The following is a 23340-nucleotide window of genomic DNA, read 5'->3' as shown; positions in this document are numbered from 1 at the left end:
CCGCAATACCTAGATGACTTGCTCCTGCACACAGAAACCATAGAAGAACACTTTGTTCTGCTAAGGGAGCTGTTGGTACTCCTAGTCAAATCTGGCCTCAAACTGAGTCCTCACAAGGCAGAGGTCTATTTTCCTGGAGGTCCAGATTTAATTTGGAGCCAAAGGAATTGTGGTGGGCCGAGTGGAAGCCAAAATTAAGTTACCTTGGCCTGGCTCTCTGCAGGACTTACAAAAGTTCCTCGGAGTGGACAATTTCATGAGGGAATTCATACAGGATTTTGCTGCCAAAGCGAAACCCCTCTATGAACTTCTCAGAGGAGAAGAACCCTCACATAAGGACTGGTCAGAACCACAGGAAAAGGCTGTTTCATCTCTGAAAAGAGACCTATCCTCTGTGCCTGTATTGGCCACCTACAATTTAGATGAGGAAATGGCTATCAAGGCACATGCTAGGACTGAATCTGTCTCTGTTGCATTTCTACAACTGATAGCGGTCTATCGTCATGTTCTAGGATACTTTTACTGGATCGCCTCGCTTGTCGAACGAGAGTTCGACGAATATGCCAAACAACTGGCTGCATACATTATGCTGTCAAAACCTCTATTATAGGCTTCAAACCATCACATTACACACTCCGCATTCCCTTTTGGTCCTTTTGCTCCAAGATATACTTCCCAGAGTCTCCAAATAGAGATTTGGAAGGTGGATCATGGACCTCAGTGGCAAGAATCTGAAAGTGGACCACAAGGCGAAGTATGTTCTGTCCCAGTTGCTGAACATTACAGGGACCGAACATGACTGTGGAGAATCACCACAGATTGCTCTAACACAAATGTTCAAGACCGAAAGCGATCCAGAAGACAGGGTCATCTTTGTTGATGGCTCTCGTTTCTGTCTGGATGGCACCTATGCGACAGGGTTTGCAGTTCTGGATGAGACACAGGCACCCAGAGTGTATATAGGTTGCCAGGTCACATGTAGCAGAAAAGGCTGAACTGGAGGCTGCCAAGGAGGCTCTCCTCCAACCTTCAGGGAATTAAACTATGTATATATAGCGATAGTTCATATGTAGTTCAATCCCTCACCCTGCATATGGACACATGAAAGAGATGAGGATTTGTGGACAATCAAAATAAACCTCTGACCCACATAACAATCCTGAAGGCATTGTGGGAATGAGGCGTGGCACAACCGGTAGAGGCTGCAATTATTAAAGTCTCAGCACACCAGAAAAAAGAACAACAGGGACGGAAGGGGTGGAGAAATGAAGAGGAAACGCCGCCCATCGGACCAGTAGAAAACTCATTTAAATATCCCGCTAATTTGAGGTGACAGATTCCCTTTAATAGCCCGGGAAGCTGCATGGGTATTACCCCCTTCCCAGGCTATAAACATCTGCTCCAGTTGCTGACTTTCCCTCTGCTGGTTTTGAAAAATGCGCGGGAGCCTACGCCATTTTTTTTTTTTCAAATAAAAAATTGTTTATTAATTAAATACATGTCCAGAAATTTGCACACACACTGTATTAATTGTATTGATCACACACATCTATCTAACTATTCTGCATGGATTTACTGTATGTAAACCATGTCTCCTATCCTGTCGGCTCCTGCATTGATTGTACAGAAGCCGACAAATGAATTAACGGCTATTCTTCTATCTATATCTCTATGCAATATAAAGATATGTGTGTTACTGACATATCTATATATATATATATATATATATATATATATACACCTATTCTAGGTGTATATATCTATTCTATTATAACCTATTCTATTCTATACTGTAAGCGGCAGATAATTTGCTGGCTTTAATCTATCTAATATATACTGTATATAAAATTCACGTACATACATTATAGTCCTCTTTTTTACATCTTTTTGTGCTGTTTCCCTTTTTTTTACTGTCTGAAACAGCATTGGAATGCTGGTCAGGGAAGTGTGCACGCTTTAAGGTATTTTTTTCTGGCGCTGTTCCTCATTTTCTACATGTGTATATATATATATATATATATATATATATATATATTGAAGAATATCTGTTTTTAAAAGGATGTGTACAGTTGTATTAATGCGATTTTAACATGAGCTTTTACATACAGAGAACTGCTGAATGTAAAAGCTCATGTTAAAATCATATTGCAATTGGATAGCAATCGCACTGCACTCGGATGTAAATCGGATGCTAGGTGTGAAAATCACATTGTACTCGCATGACACTCATTCGTTTATTTGGTCCAGAAATCGGACCGCTTTTTTCCCCACATATGGGTATGAGCCCTTAAAATTGCTATAGGGATAGCTAGTGATAGGCAGGTGGGCTCTTATTAATGTATGTATGTTTTTAGGTAAGTGGGTGGGAAGTACTATTAGGTTATTGTTGGTGTAATTATATATTGGGTGGTATTGTTATTATTGTATACTGTGTAAGGGCTCATACTTGTGAGAAACGTCAATACCCGGCGCTGCTGCCGGAACTCAGATGGGAGCGTGCGGCCGCATAGGAATACATGCAGCCGCACGCTCCACCCCTGAGTGCCGGGTGCAGTGCCGGGTATTGCCGTGCGAGACTCATCCGAGTTTCTCACAAGTATGAGCCCTTAGTGTGATAATTAGTAATATATTAACTGTAGACTTGCGTGTAATAAATATCTTTTATTGATACACGGTTTTGTCTCAGTCGCTGTTCAGTATAGTCAGTATATTATATTGCATGGAATCTGAGTACGTAACAGGTGAGGTATTAGTCGAATATTGGTAATTCATAGTCAAGCGGACATTAATAACTAATATACGGCATACAGCTTGTACAGTAAATGCCATACACCAGAAAGGACTTTTTTTGCCACCGGTGTCACTTACGGGGGCGGTGCTGGTCTCTGCACGCTGAGTATTCCGACAACGCGCTTCGTTGCTGGCTTGTTACTGCTGATCTGAGCCGGCAACAGAGCGCACTGTCATCATGCACATTACACACTAAATCTCATTATGTGCAGGCGCCAGGCAGGAAAGTAACGCTATTAGTGCTGGATTAACCCCATATCTGCAGGTTTATAGTGTTTTTTTCTGGTGACGGGTTCCCTTTAAGGCCTAGCATCATTCTCGGTACAGAGACTATGAGGCAACGTGACATCAGGAAGCCATGCATATTTAGTGGTCAGAGTGCTGTGATAAATCTATGTACATTCCTACTAATTAACAACATTGCTCCCAACATTAGTTCTCATGTCTCCAACGTGTGTAACATAGACTCACAGCACCCAATCAGAATCAAGCTTTTATCAAACTAACTGTGGAAAAATGATAGCTGTAACCTGATTGGTTGCCACCAGTAACATGGGAACTATCGGGGTCACGTCCAGAAATCTCTCTCTGAGCAGGTAACTACGCGTCATGTAACACATCTGCGCATGCCCAGTACTAACAGGAAGCCGCATTCCCCAGTCTGTTCGTCCCGTGGAAGGTCCTCTCCTGCCTGTCAGGCCGGAGGAGGGACGCGGCCGCTTCAGTTCCGCGTTGTCGGGCAGCCCTGTGCTCAGCAGCAGGTGAGCGGGGAGGCGGCGGCTGCTGTGTCAGTGACAGGGAGGAGGAAGTGACAGTGTGCCCGAACACAAACACCTCCATGTCTGCGCGCAGCCTGGCACTGCCCTGTGTGAGGGCACCAGAGGCAGGACAAGACAGTGGTTTCGCCATTAACACTGGAAGGTTTATAAAGGAGAGCGGGGACTACTCCTCAGATCGGCTACTGCCCCTCCAGCCTGGCCATGGTGCCCTGCTACATCCTGGTGTGTCCAGCCCTGGCACAGGTCTGATGGCTCACTATGAGTGAGGCACACACAGACAATCTGGGCTGGACAGCGATCTGACAATCAGGAAGCAGCCGAGCTCCTGGACTGTGAGATAGAAGAAGCCCCAATACACACCCCTGGAGACCCCTGCAGTGCCCGGGCACATCATCATCATCATCGTATCTTCCAATATTTATTATTCCCTGCGGCGCTGTCACCATGGATGCCTCCACACTAGAACTGGACGCTCTGAAGTTCGCAAAGTTAGCGGTGGTCAACGATCAGATTGGAAAATACAAGGAAGCCGTCTTCTATTATAAGGTAGGCGATCCGGGGTCTGACATGGAATAATGGACCCTTCTGTGACCGAGGCTACTGGCTTTTAAAAGGAAACTGTCAGCTGATTCCTGCTGCCCGGACCGTCCGGTTCTGACTTCTGCAGTCTGTTTTACTCGGTATATTAGAGAATAGCGGCTGAAATCGTGTCTGGGGGGAGAAGTACCCACTCCAAGAGGCAGGTACCCACTGACTTCTCTTGGACTGGGGACCTCGTCCCTGGGGAACAAGCCATGTGTATACAGAATAGGAAGTGGTGACCGCTCTGCCTCCTCCGGACCCAGTGGTCGCGGGGTGTAGGGAGCGAGAAGGAGCTGCTGGGTTTCATCATATCCAGGGCTCTAAATTTGCCCCATAACTTTGTCTAATGAATGAAAAAAGAGCAAAAATTCTTTAAATATCAGAACAAGAGAAAATTCTGGAGCTCTTAAAACTGCATACATCAAAAAAGCTGAAATGTGCCTGGTCATCAACTGGGAAAAATGGACCAGTATTGAACTGGTTAAAATAGTTCTCTAATGCTGGCATGCATGTACCCGGACAAGTCCCAGACTGATGATGCTCATTCTAGCTGCGTGCTGGTATCGTGTCTAGTGATGAGCGAACTGTCTCTTGTTTGTGAGATGTTCCCTTCAAGCCATTCACAAAACATTACAATTTGTCATGAGTGAACGTGCTCGGATGAGGTGTTATCCCAGCATGCTCGTGTGCTAGCAGAGTGTCTTCGGTGTGCTCGAAAAGTATGGTAGTGTCCATATGGCTGCGTGTTTTGCGGCTGTTTGACATCCACTACACATGCAGGGATTGGCTGTTAGGCCGATTGAGTTCAGCGCTGTCAGCCAACATAAACCAGTCAGCACCTCTGCCCCTCTACAGATGCCACGTTCATAGTGTTATCCTGTACAGCACTGAGCGAGGGCAGCCGCAGACAGGAGCCGGAGAGGAGAGCCAGCAATGGCACCATGTGAACGTTGCTGCAGTGTCTGTGCAGAGGTGCAAGGCCGCTGTTATATCCTGAAATACAGCACTGAGCTGAATCAGCAGCTCTGCACCTCAGTGTAAACTCTGCAGGAGTCCGGCCACATTCATAGTGTTATTGCTGCCTCCTGTCTTCAGTCCGGTACTGAGCGCTGGCAGCCGCAGACAGGAGCCGGAGAGGAGAACCAGCAATGGCACCATGTGAACGTTGCTGCAGTGTCTGTGCGGAGGTGCAAGGCCGCTGTTATATCCTGAAATACAGCACTGAGCTGAATCAGCGGCTCTGCACCTCAGTGTAAACTCTGCAGGAGTCCGGCCACATTCATAGTGTTATTGCTGCCTCCTGTCTTCAGTCCGGTACTGAGCGGTGGTCGCAGCAGACAGGAGCCGGAGAGGAGAGCCAGCAATGGCACCATGTGAACGTTGCTGCAGTGTCTGTGCATAGGTGCAAGGCCGCTGTCATATCCTGAAATACAGCACTGAGCTGAATCAGCGGCTCTGCACCTCAGTGTAAACTCTGCAGGAGTCCGGCCACATTCATAGTGTTATTGCTGCCTCCTGTCTTCAGTCCGGTACTGAGCGGTGGTCGCAGCAGACAGGAGCCGGAGAGGAGAGCCAGCAATGGCACCATGTGAACGTTGCTGCAGTGTCTGTGCAGAGGTGCAAGGCCGCTGTCATATCCTGAAATACAGCACTGAGCTGAATCAGCGGCTCTGCACCTCAGTGTAAACTCTGCAGGAGTCCGGCCACATTCATAGTGTTATTGCTGCCTCCTGTCTTCAGTCCGGTACTGAGCGGTGGTCGCAGCAGACAGGAGCCGGAGAGGAGAGCCAGCAATGGCACCATGTGAACGTTGCTGCAGTGTCTGTGCGGAGGTGCAAGGCCGCTGTTATATCCTGAAATACAGCACTGAGCTGAATCAGCGGCTCTGCACCTCAGTGTAAGCTCTGCAGGAGTCCGGCCACATTCATAGTGTTATTGCTACCTCCTGTCTTCAGTCCGGTACTGAGCGGTGGTCGCAGCAGACAGGAGCCGGAGAGGAGAGCCAGCAATGGCACTGAGTGTTGCTGCAGTGTCCGTGCGGAGGTGCAGAGCCGCTAACTCATATCCTGATTTACAGCATTGAACTGAGTCAGCGGCCCTGCACACGAACGTCCCCGGATAGCACCTTATCAGGGCACATTCATTCATCACTATGTATTACAGGTATGATTTTTATAGGCGCAAAATTCCCTGTATAGCATAGATCAGGGGTGTCAAACTGCATTCCTCGAGGGCTGCAAACAGGTCATGTTTTCAGGATTTCCTTGTACTGCACAGGTGATAATTTAATCACCAACTCATTATTTGTGTAGGTGATTAAATTATCACCTGTGCAGTACAAGGAAATCCTGAAAACATGACCTGTTTGCAGCCCTGGAGGAATGCAGTTTGACACCCCTGGCATAGATGGTTTTCAAGAGTTTGATTCTTCAGGAAACACCATCTTTTTTTTTTTTTTTCATGAAGCCTCTTTTTCTTAGCTTTTTATTGATTGTTTACTGAGCTCTTTTTCTACATTATTTGATCATCTGTGGGGTTCTTTTAACTTTTTACTAGCATTTTCCATTTTTTTCTTTTTAACTACATTCAGCAATGAAGAAATAGATCTATACACACACACACCCGACCCCTCCTTTTACAAACCTGACAAGACATTTCGATACTCGCCCCCTCCCCCTCACACATTTTTGTATAGTGTTGACTTTTTTTTTTTTAACCCAAATCAGTGTTCTATTTGCACCCTTTTTAAAGTCTATTTTATACGGGGTCTCCTTGTTCGTTTTTTTTTCTGTGTGAGCATAGTCTTTCTGTTTCAGATATTTTTGCCTGATTCATCAATTGTAACTTTTTGAAAAGTCACAAATTTGCTGTAACTACACTCCAAGCGAAGGTTCAGCATGTGCACTTCCATTCCAGCCATTTTCAATGAGGCTGCCAAAAATAACAACTCTGCAGACAATGATTATACAGCGGTAGAGCAAAGCCTGACCTCGGCGCCCCATTTTCTGGATTGGTGGGGGATCCAGCAGTCAGACCCCCAGTGGTTAATTACCATAGTTATCCCATATCTTTTTCAATCTTGTAATATCCCTTTAAGTATTCCACCATGTGACGATGCATACCTTATGTTTTATGAGAAAATGCATCTGTGCCCTTGTATAAAGCTAGAGGCATACACTGGTGCAGTATAGAGTCATACAGGGGTATGACCACATTATTACAGATATTTTGGGAGCATTACCTGGCACGCAGAAGAGAGTGCATAGTCGTCAGTATAGATCAATGCCAAAAATCTTACTGAGACCTAGGAATGAATTTATATTAACAGAACAGGTCTAGTGCGTCTGCTACTTGTCCTATTTATATACTAGGTGTATACCATCCATATACCGCTGTGCCAGACTCTGAGAACACTGATCTCACTCCCTGCATTCACTACGTCCTCAAATACCATTGCCCATATGTCAGAATTACTATTTTAATTAGCATATTGGGACTAATAATAATAATAATAATAATAATAATAATCTGCATAATAACTGTAAGAAGTAGAAGGAGTTAGTCCTGGAAGTGACAGAGATTCTAAATCAAGGTCCCCATTAAGGGGTGAACTGAGTGGATTTACTTGCTTGGCATTGAAGGCGGTGGGCACCTTACCAACCCACTGAGTCACGATGACTTGATCATGTTGCAGTTAGCTTATGTTTTTTTCTGAACTTGCATACAGTTAGGGCCAGAAATATTTGGACAGTGACACAAGTTTTGTTATTTTAGCTGTTTACAAAAACATGTTCAGAAATACAATTATATATGTAATATGGGCTGAAAGTGCACACTCCCAGCTGCAATATGATAGTTTCCACATCCAAATCGGAGATAGGGTTTAGGAATCATAGCTCTGTAATGCATAGCGTCCTCTTTTTCAAGGGACCAAAAGTAATTGGACAATGGACTCTAAGGGCTGCAATTAACTCTGAAGGCGTCTCCCTCGTTAACCTGTAATCAATGAAGTAGTTAAAAGGTCAGGGGTGGATTCCAGGTGTGTGGTTTTGCATTTGGAAGCTGTTGCTGTGAGCAGACAACATGCGGTCAAAGGAACTCTCAATTGAGGTGAAGCAGAACATCCTGAGGCTGAAAAAAAAGAAAAAATCCATCAGAGAGATAGCAGACATGCTTGGAGTAGCAAAATCAACAGTTGGGTACATTCTGAGAAAAAAGGAATTGACTGGTGAGCTTGGGAACTCAAAAAGGCCTGGGCGTCCATGGATGACAACAGTGGTGGATGATCGTCGCATACTTAATTTGGTGAAGAAGAACCCGTTCACAACATCAACTGAAGTCCAGAACACTCTCAGTGAAGTAGGTGTATCTGTCTCTAAGTCAACAGTAAAGAGAAGAGTCAATGACAGTAAATACAAAGGGTTCACATCTAGATGCAAACCATTCATCAATACCAAAAATAGACAGGCCAGAGTTAAATTTGCAGAAAAACACCTCAAGAAGCCAACTCAGTTCTGGAAAAGTATTCTATGGACAGATGAGACAAAGATCAACCTGTACCAGAATGATGGGAAGAAAAAAGTTTGGAGAAGAAAGGGAACGGCACATGATCCAAGGCACACCACATCCTCTGTAAAACATGGTGGAGGCAACGTGATGGCATGGGCATGCATGGCTTTCAATGGCACTGGGTCACTTGTGTTTATTGATGACATAAGAGCAGACAAGAGTAGCCGGATGAACTCTGAAGTGTACAGGGATATACTTTCAGCCCAGATTCAGCCAAATGCTGCAAAGTTGATTGGACAGCGCTTCATAGTACAGATGGACAATGACCCCAAGCATACAGCCAAAGCTACCCAGGAGTTCATGAGGGCCAAAAAGTGGAACATTCTGCAATGGCCAAGTCAATCTCCAGATCTAAACCCAATTGAGCATGCATTTCACTTGCTCAAATCCAGACTTAAGACGGAAAGACCCACAAACAAGCAAGACCTGAAGGCTGCGGCTGTAAAGGCCTGGCAAAGCATTAAGAAGGAGGAAACCCAGCGTTTGGTGATGTCCATGGGTTCCAGACTTAAGGCAGTGATTGCCTCCAAAGGATTTGCAACAAAATATTGAAAATAAAAATATTTTGTTTGGGTTATGTTTATTTGTCCAATTACTTTTGACCTCCTAAAATGTGGAGTGTTTGTAAAGAAATGTGTACAATTCCTACATTTTCTATCAGATATTTTTGTTCAACCCTTCAAATTAAACATTACAATCTGCACTTGAATTCTGTTGTAGAGGTTTCATTTCAAATCCAATGTGGTGGCATGCAGAGCCCAACTCGCGAAAATTGTGTCACTGTCCAAATATTTCTGGCCCTAAATGTATCTCCAAAACTGAGCATAATCTGTTTTAAGGTTTAAAGGGAACCTGTCACCCCCAAAATCGAAGGTGAACTAAGCCCACCGGCATCAGGGGCTTATCTACAGCATTCTGTAATGCTGTAGATAAGCCCCCGATGTATCCTGAAAGATGAGAAAAAGAGGTTATATCATACTCACCTGGGCGGGCGGTGAGATCCAATGGGCTTCGCGGTCCGGTCTGGGGCCTCCCATCTTCTTACGATGACGTCCTCTTCTTGTCTTCACGCAGCGGCTCTGGCGCAGGCATACTTTGTCTGCCCTGTTGAGGGCAGAGCAAAGTACTGCAGTGCGCAGGTGCCGGGAAAGGTCAGAGAGGCTCAGCGCCTGCGCACTGCAGTACTTTGCTCATCCCTCAACAGGACAGACAAAGTACGCCTGCGCCGGAGCCTCAGCGTGAAGACAAGAAGAGGACGTCATCGTAAGAAGATGGGAGGCCCCGGACCGCGACGCCCATCGGACCGGACCGCAGTGGGAATGACCCCAGTTGAGTATAATCTAAACCTGATGCTGGTGGGCTTAGCTCACCTTTGATTTTGGGGGTGACAGGTTCCCTTTAATATATGTATTGATTGATTTAATTATATAGCTTTATGGGGATCATGCTTCCATTCACCCAGTCATAGTTCTGTAACCACCAGTAGGGGGAGCACAGGAGCTATTCCTCCTATATAATTAATCGCTGTATGTGCTCTTATTTCTTTACTTCCTGTGACAATTTATTTGAGGGGCTTCTCAAATGGGACACCACAGAAGGATGGCCCTTTAGTAACTTCCCCACAGCTTTTATCACCCCTACTGCTCCCCGAAACAGGACATCATCAGAGGGCAATACTGCAGTCGCTTACCACATCTATTTTCACCACCGTCCCCCTGATGACCTCTTGTTTCTGTGGGGAGGGATGGTGAAGTAACCGCAGCCCCTTTCCGCATCACCCTCATCTTCAGTGGTCCCACCATAGTTCGTGCTTTTGATTCTGCTGCCTCTTTCCCTGAAACTAATCGTCATCAGGATGTGGTGATAGAAGCAGTGTGAGTGACACAAGAACTACCCATTGATGGTGAATAGGATTTGCTTACTTGCTGTCATGTGCCAACTAGACTCTCCTCCGTTAGATCACCTTTGATATGGAAGTGAGTGGTCCCGACAACCCCTCTAAGTGTGTAGCTATGTGTCTTAGCTAACCTCCTCCGTATTCAGGCTACTGTCACACTAGCATTGTACTCGGCCCGTCGCAGTGCGTCGGGCCGAGGTTCCGACGCTAGCAGTGAAATGCGCCGCACAACGGAGGCAGCGGATGCATTTTTCCTGCGCATCCGCTGCCCCATTGTAAGGTGCGGGGAGGTGGGGGCGGAGTTCCGGCCGTGCATGCGCGGTCGGAAAAAGGGGTCCGTCTGCAGCAAAAAACGTTACATGTAACGTTTTTTGCTCCCGGCGGTCCGCAACAACACGGCGCAACCGTCGCACGACGGTTGCGACGTGTTGCAATGCGTCGCTAATGTTAATCTATGGGGCAAAAACGCATCCTGCAAACAACTTTGCAGGATGCGTTTTTTCCCATAAACTACGCATTGCGACGTGTTGCAAAAAACGCTAGTGTGAAAGTAGCCTAAGCTGGCCATACACATTAGATGGCTGTCAGCTTCGGATGAATGTTCGGCCATACACAGGACTGCTATTTTGGAGGCCTGTTCTTCTTTCCTTTGAATGTTACTGACTGCTTATGGTTGGTCAGCATCATACGGCGAGAAGCCCCCAGTGAAAATGCTGATAACACCCATTATAAGCAAAAATACTCTTTAAGTTCCAAAAAGTTTGAATGCTAGTATCTCTGCAGTTCAATGTGAAAACATTTGATCGCTGAAAGGTTCTCTTTAAAACTGCAACTAATTTTTTAATCTGACCAGTAATTTCTACAATGCAGGAAGCTGCTCAAGCCCTAATTTATGCTGAAATGGCAGGATCCACACTAGAGAATATTCAGGACAAGATAAATGAGTACCAGGAAAGAGTTCAAGCTCTTTATTCAGCAGGTAAGTGGGTTATGGAGGTAGGAGGTGTCTGTCTGTCTGTCTCCTGCTGTGTACAATGAATCACTCCTTGTTATCAATTATTATTGCTGTATAGTCCCAGATACCCATCTGTATACAAGCATTATATATTTGTGATAGGTCATATAAATATTCATGAAAGCATGAACATAACTTAAAGGGGTGTTCCCAGCTCCAAGATCCTATCTCAATATTCTTCTGATTCGCTATGTCTCTTTCCTCATGTTATCCAAAAAGTATTGTTTCTCCTTGCGGAGATCGACATGCTAAGCATGCCGAGATGAAGAGACTTAAAGCCGCATTGCTCCTCTGGGTAATATGGTAATTATGCAAATTGTCTCTTAAGAGAGGAAGAGAGCTAGAACTCTAGTGCCACCTATTGGAAGTAGCAATCCTACAAGTCAATGTTGACCCTTTTAACGAGCCTTGTCACATGACTTAGCATAATAGCCAAAAAAGAATCTCAATTTGCAGACACTGTGTTTCGGGGTACTGCCCCTCGTCAGTGCAAAGCGAAGATCTGGTTTGGCTGTGTGAGAGGCGTCTGACCGGGATCCAGGAAGTATCGTTTCTCCTTGCGGAGATCGACATGCAAATTGAGATTCTGGTTTGGCTATTATCTTAAGTCATGTGACAAGGCTCGTTAAAGGGTCAACATTGACTTGTAGGATTGCTACCTTCCAATAGGTTCCGTTATAATAGATGAAATGTGGATTACATCCGCGCTGCTGCGACAAATAATAGATCCAGATATACTTGTAAGATGTTCGGGTGGTTTATTTAACGCGTTTCGAAGCTCATGGCTTCTTCTTCAGGAAGTTTCCACACAGAGATATCGCGTTGAATAAACCACCCGAACATCTTACAAGTATATCTGGATCTATTATTTGTTGCAGCAGCGCGGATGTAATCCACATTTCATCTATTATAACGGTTCTGAGAGGTCGCAGTGCCGACCTGTGGATCTGCAGCAGCTGACAAACTACACGCTTGTACTGTGTACTACCAGGTGAGCAGTTCTCTCACAATTGATCAGAAACAATCCTGGGGATAAGACCCTATTTGCGCTTTTTTTGTCTCCTATCTTTCAATACCTTCCAATAGGTGGCACTAGAGTTCTAGCTCTTTCCTCATGTGCAGGCATTGCAGGACTTTAGGTATCCATGGTTATGCTTAGAGATGAGCGAACGTTTTTAATGTTCGGTTCAGTTCACCGAACGTTTAGAAGTTCACCGAACATTTAGACGTTCACCGAACATGTTCGACAAACGTTCCCGAACCCCATTAAGTTCAATGGGAAGCCAAAGCAAACGTATACGCAACACCTTAAGGGGTGATAAAAAGCTTCCCAAACAGCTAAAATTAGGGACAGACACCATGAAAAGTGGCATCAACTGACCCACAGTAGATATTTGCTCATGGTACAGAATCGGTCAGCCGTGGGCCGTGCATGAGGTATCGTGGTTTAGCCCGGCATTTACAGCTTTGAATTGAAGTTTCAATGAGGACCTGGTGGTTAAAGGAACGGTGTAAGCCTTTTTAGCTGGGAGTCCTATTACCTCATACGACGCCTTCTATTTTTTTTCCCCAGCCACACTCAAATGGCACGAAGGTCAGTTTCATACAGCACTATTGGTAGAAAAATGTAAGGAAAGTAACATGGGTAGTTGACTGAAAGTAAGTGCAGGCCTGCCTGTCTGGGAGCCCTACTTACACAGGCAACACACATGAAGGAACCCCAACTTGAATTCGCCACATTTAAAAAGAATTATTGTCACACACCACAAAGTGGCATCAATTTCCACAAAGTAGAAACAGTATAATAGCCCTCTGACACACCTTCTACCACCCACCAGATGGAGATCCAACTTTGAGTCTCCACAGCTAAAAAAAATTGTAACATGAGCAGCAGTAGCCACAGCAGGCATAGAAGCCACGACAAAGGTGTCACAGACTGCAATAACGCAAGATCAATGCATGACACTAAAAACAACACCATTGCTTAGTCTGCCCAGTGATACTGGGGTGCAAAGTCAGCCATGACCTTTGCCTTGTTCATTTTAATGAAAGCTAAGCGGTTTAAACTTTCAGGGGACAGTGGGATGCACTTATCGCCAGGACACCACCAGCCGCGCTGACGACGGGGTCCGAGAGAAAATGCAAAAGGACCCAACCACCCCCTGATGGAATTGATATTGAGCTAGAGATGCTCCTGCACCATCGCCTCTAGTCGTTCTCAACATGTCAGACTTGGTGCACGGGCTGCTCTAAAAAATGTGTGAAACGACTCACAGAAATTGCTTTTGCTACTTACACTGCTGCTGCTAATATTTTTCAATGATTCCTTGACGTTCCTGGGTTGGACATCTAGAATTGCGTTGCACACTGTGCCTCACTGCTGTCCTGGGGAACACCAATCTTAAGATTGTGTACAAGTGTGTTTCGATATTCCAGCATGCACATGTCCCTTGAAAGGGGGGAGCATCTGACAAAATTTACTCTGGTACCGCGGATCTAACAGAGAGGCAACCTAGTAGTCCGTACTGTTTCTAACTCTAAGAATACAGGCTTCATGTTGCAGATAGTGCAGAAAGAAGGCGCTCATGTGTTGGTGGGGGGAGTAACACTCAAGGTTGCTTCCTTCATTCCCTCCTGCCAACCATGGACAACAGAGAGGGGATCATTATCCTCTTCATCCCCTCACTGTTGCGCGTCCATCACTTCTTCCTCCTCCTTTTGTTCCTCGGCTCCTGCAGCTTCTCTAACAGTTTCTCTGGTACCATGAGCCCCCCTTGATCGCTGTAATCCACCCCCGCATGGCATCTGCCTGTGCGACGAAAGTCCAGAACTTATTGTTATGGCTTTCACATCCTCTTCTACTTCCACCTCTTCCTCTGGGACCACCACCTCCTTATGTCAACTATTCAAACTGTGCATCCATTAGATGACCGGAATAGTGATGCTGAAGACTGCATTGTCAGCGCTAACCATCTTTGTAGCCATTTCAAAACTGTGCAGAAGAGTGCAGAGGTCTTTCATCTGTGCTGCCCACTCTACAAGCGTGATTTGCATCACGTCCGTACTGTGTTGGCCCAGGCTATGCAAAAGGACATACTGCACCAGGGCTCGTCGCTGATGCCGTAGTCGCTGCAACATTTGTGTAGTGGAATTCCACCTTGTCGGAACATTGAAAATGAAACCGTTAACCAGTAGGCCGAAAGACCTCGGTAGTGATGCAAGTCAATGACCTGTGGGGTGCAGTCATCGGAAGTGAGCACACAGCGACTATGCTTTCTGTAGCATCGCACCCAGGCTGGGATAGTGGTGGAGAAATTTCTGTAATTTCCGATGGCCATCAACTTTCGGAAACTATTTGTATCCACCAGGTGAAAAGGCAGCATCTCCGTGGCCAACAGATTGAAGATTGTGGAGTTCAAGCTCTTAGCTTTTGGCATGTGTAGGAGGAAACATTCTTTTACGTGATGTAAAGCTGCAGCAGCTTCGTACGCAGTGAAGAAGCAGTGACCCACAAATTCAAACACAACAGTCTCTTTTAATGTGTTTCTTCACAGCATTAAAGTCCACTTCACATAAATGCATATAAATTCAGTGATCAGTTTACACCAGTTCAAAGTAATGCATATCACATGGCTTTAGATTTGCGGTCCCTAAACAGGCCAGACTTCCCTTGTCCAGTTTCCCTGGGCGACCGCACGCCATCTCACAGTCTCTATACGTCTCCGTACAGACAGCCTCATATGTTGCAGACACTACACACGCCAGCCCTCCTCTGACTAGTTCTCGTGGGTGTCCTGCATCGCTGTATCATAGTCTTACAGACTCATTACTCACACAGTCATACACAGTTCAGGATATCCTCCGGATAGCAGCCGGGCACCATATCCACCTGTTTGCAATCGTTACACATGCTAGTCCTCTTTCGGGTACAGGACATCCACCTCCGGGCACAGGACTATCCACATCCGACTCCTACGGGCACAGGATATCCACCTCCAGGCACAGGACTGTCCACATCCGAGACCAGTACCATGGACGACTTGCATCTCTGTGTACGCTGCGGGTGCCAGGCTATCAGCTGCCCTGGGTGCTGGCTCTGCTAGCCTCCATGCACTCTGCAGACCAGCACACACCAGACTGACACTGATGTGCACCTCACACACCTGGCCTCTCCTGGCCAGACACCTGACACAACCTGCACAGCCTGACACACCCATACCCCTTACTGCAGGGCTTTTAAACACACACAAACCTGTGGCCTCCAGCCACATGGAAAACCCGGACCGGAGATCCGTGACTCTCATGCACACCTATGGACTTCATCCGTCTGCATGCACATTCTGGGGAGAACAAACAGCGCCCCCTAGCTGTATCAGAGGCCACAGCCTCACAGTGACCATAACTGCGGGAACGAGGGCTGGCTGCTTTGCTGAGAGATGGTGAAGTAGTGGGAGCAGGACAAACTGCTGGACTGTTAGAGAGATGCAAGCGGAGATGTTATGGTGGATTGAGAAAAATGTGTTGTGCTAGGTGACACAAAAACAGGAGGCATGTCCACTTCCGTAACAGCTGACGGGCTCTCTCACTCCGACTTTAGAGGGTAAACAAGTGGGTTTTCTGTGCCAGAGATCTGTGTGAGAACACTTGACACGGTGAATCAGGAGGAAGAAGCAGCAGATGTGGTTGGGGCTGTTGCTTGGCGGGATTCGCTAGTCAGCATTTCAGTGCAGTGAGATTCCTAGACTAAGGCATGTTGGTCGCGCATGTGGCGGTTCATGAATGTACAGTGCTGTGCAAATTGGGACAAAGCATTTTTTAAGTAAAATCGTAAGTTGGTTACCAGTCAGTGATTCAACCCAGTTTTAATATATAATGAATAAATCTTGGTCAACTAGCCAGTGGAAAAAGGTAGTTTTCAGAATTGGTATGTAACAGTGCATTATAACATTTTATTTTTTTGCTTTGTCCCAATTAATTTGCACAGCACTGTAGTTGTCAAATTATTGCAATTTTTGTCTCTACTTAGTTTTTTTTGCAAACTTGGCAGATAATCCTTGTCGCCCCTGCGAACTGCAGATTCGCGACCCGTGCTGGCCACAGTTGTGGTTGAGGGTGTAGTGCTTGTTGCGTATGCATCACTCCATGTCTGTGCGGCAATCCGCATTGTAACCTTCTTGTCTTCCTTCTCTGTTGAGCTACTCAGCTGCGTGCCTCTGGGGGCACGCCAAGTGGGATCTACAACCTCCTCATCATCCTCTGTTCTCTGAGTCCTCACGCTGAGTCACCCTCCTCCTCTTCCTGCCCTTACACCACAGTACAGTCGGCGTGCACCTCTGGTATCTCTCATCCGGATCACCTCCACCCCTGGGGGTTAACATCTGGTGACGAAGGTCTGGATTTTGCTCTGACTCTACTTCGTTTGGCCCCGGATCCAACATGGAAAAAATTTGGCCATCGGTGCAGATGCTTTCCTTTTCTGGATTCTGTGAATGTTTGGAGCAGACCTCTGATGCCCATGGAATAGAAAGTATGAACAGCTCTGAAGACTGGCTCATCTGTCGTTCCCCACTTTGAGTTCGGCGTTTGAAAATTTGTGACACGGGGGAAACGAGGGTGATTGGGGTATCACCTCTGAGGATTGTGCTGTGTATGATGCTAAGGTGGAGGTAGATGAGGTGAGGCCACTTGATGCAGTGCTTGTCATCCACTTGAGCACATGCTCTTTCTGAACCTCATCTACACGGCGTTCCGCTGTGCGGCTGCCAAAGAAAGGGAGTCGAGTAGCCCGTCGAGTAACAGACTTTGTCGGTGGTTTTTCAATAGGATGAGATGTTGTTTGTTCAGTTGAGCTTTGATTCACAATAACACCTAACCCATGTATACGCCAAACACCCTTCCACTACGACCTCGCTTTTTCCCACTCACGTTGTATGTACCCGCCCCCTCTTTTAACCAGCGGTTTCACAACTCTAGGCCCAGACCTGTCATTCACTTGTCACTAAATTCATAATCACTATTTAGTGGCTAATACAGTGTGGCTAGACCACAGAATTAACACAAAAGATTTTGATTATGTTGATTATGAAATGAGGCCTGGTGCATGTAATACATTATTAGCACAAAGGATTTATATTTTGAAATATGGGCTGGTCAGTGCTGGTGCAGGTCACGACTCTATCGCACACAGTGGGGAACCTGGAGGCTCGCATCCAGACATGTGAAACATCAACCACAGAGCTCCATCAGATGCTTGCACAGCAACAGGAGGAAATTAAGCAACTGAGGGAGCACAATGATGATCTGGAAAATCGCAGCCGAAGAAATAATCTACGATTTGTGGGTATCCCAGAAAACATCAGAGGAGAGGACCTTACTCTTTTCCTGACCAAGAACTTGCCCGCAGCTCTGGAACTCTCCTTTCCACAATACCCCCCACTGCTTGAAAGGGCTCACCGTATAGGGGACACCATGCCAGCAGACAACAAGAGACCGAGACCTGCAATAGCCAAATTCCTGCACTACGTGTCTAAGGAAGCAATCCTTAGAGCATATCGACAAAAGCGCAATGTCTCAGTCCGAGGTCTCAAGATTTTAATTTTTCAGGACTTTTCAAAACAGGTCTCAGACAAGAGAAAATTATTTACGCCTGTGTGCTCCTATCTGGCGGAACACAACATTAGATTCCAGTTGCAATATCCTGCTAAACTCAGAGTGCTGGAAAATGGGCGTTTTACGGTGTACACAGATCCTGATGAGGCTGGGGCTAGGCTCATTCGCCAAGAGGACACTGGCTAGGAGAAGTTATTGGGTGTTAAACACCTAGCTTGAGATTATTGCAATGTTCTACCCTGTATGCTCACGACTTCAAATTAATGCTTTTATATGTTATAATTGATGTTTTTCTATCATAGGTTTGTTCTTATGCTGTTTTTACCCTTGTGTGGACTCCCCTTTCCCTCCCCACCAGCACACGACTCCGTACGCCTTACCATAGTAACATAGTAACATAGTAACATAGTTAGTAAGGCCGAAAAAAGACATTTGTCCATCCAGTTCAGCCTATATTCCATCATAATAAATACCCAGATCTACGTCCTTCTACAGAACCTAATAATTGTATGATACAATATTGTTCTGCTCCAGGAAGACATCCAGGCCTCTCTTGAACCCCTCGACTGAGTTCGCCATCACCACCTCCTCAGGCAAGCAATTCCAGATTCTCACTGCCCTAACAGTAAAGAATCCTCTTCTATGTTGGTGGAAAAACCTTCTCTCCTCCAGACGCAAAGAATGCCCCCTTGTGCCCGTCACCTTCCTTGGTATAAACAGATCCTCAGCGAGATATTTGTATTGTCCCCTTATATACTTATACATGGTTATTAGATCGCCCCTCAGTCGTCTTTTTTCTAGACTAAATAATCCTAATTTCGCTAATCTATCTGGGTATTGTAGTTCTCCCATCCCCTTTATTAATTTTGTTGCCCTCCTTTGTACTCTCTCTAGTTCCATTATATCCTTCCTGAGCACCGGTGCCCAAAACTGGACACAGTACTCCATGTGCGGTCTAACTAGGGATTTGTACAGAGGCAGTATAATGCTCTCATCATGTGTATCCAGACTTCTTTTAATGCACCCCATGATCCTGTTTGCCTTGGCAGCTGCTGCCTGGCACTGGCTGCTCCAGGTAAGTTTATCATTAACTAGGATCCCCAAGTCCTTCTCCCTGTCAGATTTACCCAGTGGTTTCCCGTTCAGTGTGTAATGGTGATATTGATTCCCTCTTCCCATGTGTATAACCTTACATTTATCATTGTTAAACCTCATCTGCCACCTTTCAGCCCAAGTTTCCAACTTATCCAACTTACCGACTTCCTGGAGGCTCCTGCTCGCTGGGACAGGGACCACAGGATCCAGATGCAGGATTTTCAGCATTTTGAGACGCCCAGGACTGGGGTAGAATGAGTAACACACCGCTTAACACACAGCCATACGCTTTTGTATCCTGGAATGTGGCGGGCCTGAATTCCCCGATTAAACGTAAACGGGTCCTTACGCACCTAAAGAGGCTGAAGCCTGATGTGGTCTTCTTGCAGGAGACTCACTGGAGGCAAGGGGATGATAACACTTTGAGAGCACCTTGGATTCAGCATTGCTATTCAGCGCCGTTTGTTTCCAAGTCGCGCGGAGTGGCGATTTTGTTGGGGAATTCTCTGCCTTACACCTTGCTTGATGAATACTCAGACACGGAGGGACGGTTTTTATATCTTGCGATCCAAATTGGAAACACAGTATACACACTATTGAATATCTACGCCCCAAATTATCCCAATACTACTTTCTTTTCAGAGTTATATCAATTTATTCTGACAAAGCGCACAGATAATTTAATTGTGGGCGGCGACTTTAATGCTGTCCTTGCTCCACACCTGGACAGGTCTTCCGCGGCTTCCCATGACAAACGAGCTACTTTAATCATTTTAAAGATTATGCAGCACGCTGGGTTGTGCGATCCGTGGCGGGTGCTTCATACCACGGAAAGGGATTACACATTCTATTCGAGGGTCCATGATACCCATTCTAGGATAGATTACTTCTTAGTAGCAGAGGCTCTATTCGAAAGGATATCAGAAACCACAATAGAGACTATCATGATATCTGACCACGCACCAATTAAACTGCAACTGGGGATGGAGCCTTCGAGGGGCTCTTCGGCGCCCTGGAGGTTTCCATCCTATTTGGTTAACTCAGAGGATTTCAAACAGTTCCTCCAGGTCCATTGGAACAACTTCTTGGACGATAACATGTCCTCATCTTCGGATACCTCACTGATGTGGCGAACATCTAAGGCCGTCATGAGAGGCCATATCATTTCATACATGATACACCAAAAAAAGGAAAGGAGATCTAGGTATAATCTTCTTCACACTGACCTGCTAGCCATGCACCAGGAGTACTTGAGAGACCCTACAGACATTAATAAACAAAATTACTTCTCCGCCAAACAACTGCTAGATGCTTTTACTATCACCCAAGCAACCAGGAATATAGAGTTCACAAAAAATCATTACCATAGATGGGGGGGGGGGGAAGACGGGTAGTTTACTGGCCCGTCTGACTAAGCCGCATACCTCCAAGCGCACAATCCTGCAGATTCAACAACCCAAAAGTAACCGACTAGTCACCTCGCCACTTGAGATACAACAGGCGTTTATAACATATTATACCACACTTTATAAAGAGAGACCGTATGACGCCCAGGGTGCATGGGACTTAATTTCCTCGGTGGAGCCCACAAAGCTAACAGCAGAGCAGAGAGATTTCTTGTCTGCCCCGATAACCATTGAGGAGGTGCAATCGATGATTAAATCTTTCCATAATAATAAGTCTCCGGGACCTGATGGACTGACCATAGAATATTATAACCTTTTGCAACCGTATAATACCCCTATTCTAGTGGATATACTCAATGATATTTATCTTAAAGGGGAGGTGGTGGAGGGCTTTCACGAGGCCCACACAATTCTTATACCCAAACCAAATAAAGATCCCCTTGATGTGAGCTCCTTTCGCCCTATTTCACTAATGAATGTTGACTACAAACTTTTAGCTAAAATATTGGCGAATAGACTGCAGGTATTTCTGCCACAGGTATTGACACCCTCACAGTTGGGGTTTACGAGGGGGCGACACTCGACCTTAGGGGTCCGATTGGCGGTGGCGGCTACGGTTATGGCCAAACAACAAAACTACCCCCGGACAATGCTTCTCAGCCTTGACGCGGAGAAAGCGTTTGATTCGATCTCATGGAAATTTTTAAATACAGTATTGCGCTACAGGGGTTTTGGAGAGACTTTTCTGGGATTTCTGCAGAATACTCAACGTGGCGCGACTACTAGACTTTGGGTGAACAACTTGATGTCTCCCCAGATTAATTTGGAAAGAGGGGCGAGACAGGGATGCCCGATATCACCCTTATTGTTCAACCTGGCTTTGGACCCTTTCTTACAGTATCTCCATGGCTGGACAGGTCTTCAGGGCATACGATATGGGGCGACAGAAATTAAGATTGTGGCCTTTGCTGATGACTTATTGATTTTCCTGTCAAACCCGCGGGAGTCTCTGGGCCCGCTCCTTAGAACAATAGAACAGAAGGGGGCGTTGGTGGGTTTCACCATAAATGTTGGTAAGTCTGAGGCAATGATGCTCTCTGGGCCTTCTGAACCACGTTGGACACAGGAACACTCTTTGCACTGGAAGACTCACTCCTTGACTTACCTGGGGGTTCAGATCACGAGAGACCCGGCAAAACTTTACAAAACTAACCTGCAAACATACATCACCTCATTACAGGACGAGTTGACAGCATGGGAAAAGTTTACCTTGTCCTTCATAGGCCGGGCAAATTTGATAAAAATGATCTCATTTCCCCGATTATTATACCTATTTAATGTCCTGCCATTTTATCTGAGACCAGTGGATGAGCATAATATTAACCGTTTGTTTCGCAGATTTATTTGGCAAGGGAAGAGGCCCAGAATAGGATTCCACACCCTCACACAAACCCGAACCAGTGGCGGAGTGAATTTCCCAGACATTAAGCTGTATAACCTGGCAGCAAACATGCGAATTCTCCGAGACTGGTTGAAGGGTACCTCTATATACTCAGCTCTAGCGGTTGAAACATCACTAATGGGAGGTAGGTCACTGGTAAACGTACTACATGAGCCTTATACATTGATGCCCCAGGAGCTGAGAGCCAATCCTCTGTTTACAACAATTTGGCGGTCTTGGGTTGTCATACGCCGTGGGTTGGGGCTATCGCCGCGGGTGTCACTGGCACAGACGTTTTGTACTAATTCTAGGTTTCAGGCAGGGAAGGCACACCACATTTTTCATGGTTGGCAAACACTAGGCCTGGGCAGGGTGGGAGACATGGTGGATGTACATTCCAAAAAGGTCCTTACTTTCAACCAGGCGACACTTTTATTTGATTTCATCAATACACACCCTTTCCACTTCATGCAACTACAGAGCTATGTGACGAGTGTTACTTGTGGCTTCAGTGATAATGACTGGCAGGATAAGCTGATAACCAAACTTACCACATGCAAGCTGACGAAACGGCTTGTGTCAGACTACTATACATTCCTAAGAACTGAGACCAAGAGGGAAGAACATTCCACAGGAATAATGAAGTGGCAGCTCTGTGACCCGTCATTGACACCTACTCTGATTTTACAAATGTTGAGGAACACGCTTAAATTTACACCGTTTATATCTTATTGGGAAATGGCGTTGAAGATTATGCATAAATCCTATATCTCGCCAAGGCGCAACTTTCTTATGGGTAATATACCGAGTCCGATCTGTTCCAGGTGTGGAGAGGCCGAGGCAGACATGTTCCACTGTTTATGGGCTTGCTCACAAATCCAACAATTTTGGCAACGCATACTTGTATTTACTCATACGCATACACCATATAGAGTAGCTCTCACCCCAGCCTGGGCTCTTTTCGGGTACATTACTAATGAAGGGGCTGTGATCCCCACTCATGGTAGAAAATTCTTGTACATGATTTCGGCCTCGGCCCGGAAAACGATTTTACAAACCTGGCTGGCACCTAATGTGCCCACCCTGAGGATCTTCCTGGACAAACTCTCCTTCCTATTTAGGATGGATTGGGTGGAAGCATCCCTTCAGAAGGAACT

At 45.9% G+C, this 23340-nt stretch overlaps 1 protein-coding gene across 2 annotated transcripts in view; it reads left to right on the top strand.

Annotated features, from left to right (window-relative positions):
* Positions 1–3410: 3410 nt before the first annotated feature.
* The window catches only part of CAPN7 (calpain 7), an 82048-nt gene continuing 62118 nt past the window's right edge, over positions 3411–23340 (top strand). Inside the window, exons 1-2 of one of the 2 annotated variants that reach the window (XM_069730056.1) lie at positions 3411–4115; positions 11488–11596. In XM_069730056.1, the coding sequence (XP_069586157.1) occupies positions 4014–4115; positions 11488–11596 (211 nt within the window). In that variant the 5' untranslated portion in view covers positions 3411–4013. The remainder of the gene's footprint in view (positions 4116–11487; positions 11597–23340) is intronic. The other variant, XM_069730057.1, reaches the window with a different exon arrangement.

This window comes from Ranitomeya imitator, chromosome 6 (genome assembly GCF_032444005.1).
Source record: "Ranitomeya imitator isolate aRanImi1 chromosome 6, aRanImi1.pri, whole genome shotgun sequence".
NCBI lineage: Eukaryota > Metazoa > Chordata > Amphibia > Anura > Dendrobatidae > Ranitomeya > Ranitomeya imitator.
The sequence above is the reverse complement of the archived record's forward strand: the minus strand, read 5'-3'. Positions and strand labels throughout refer to the sequence as shown.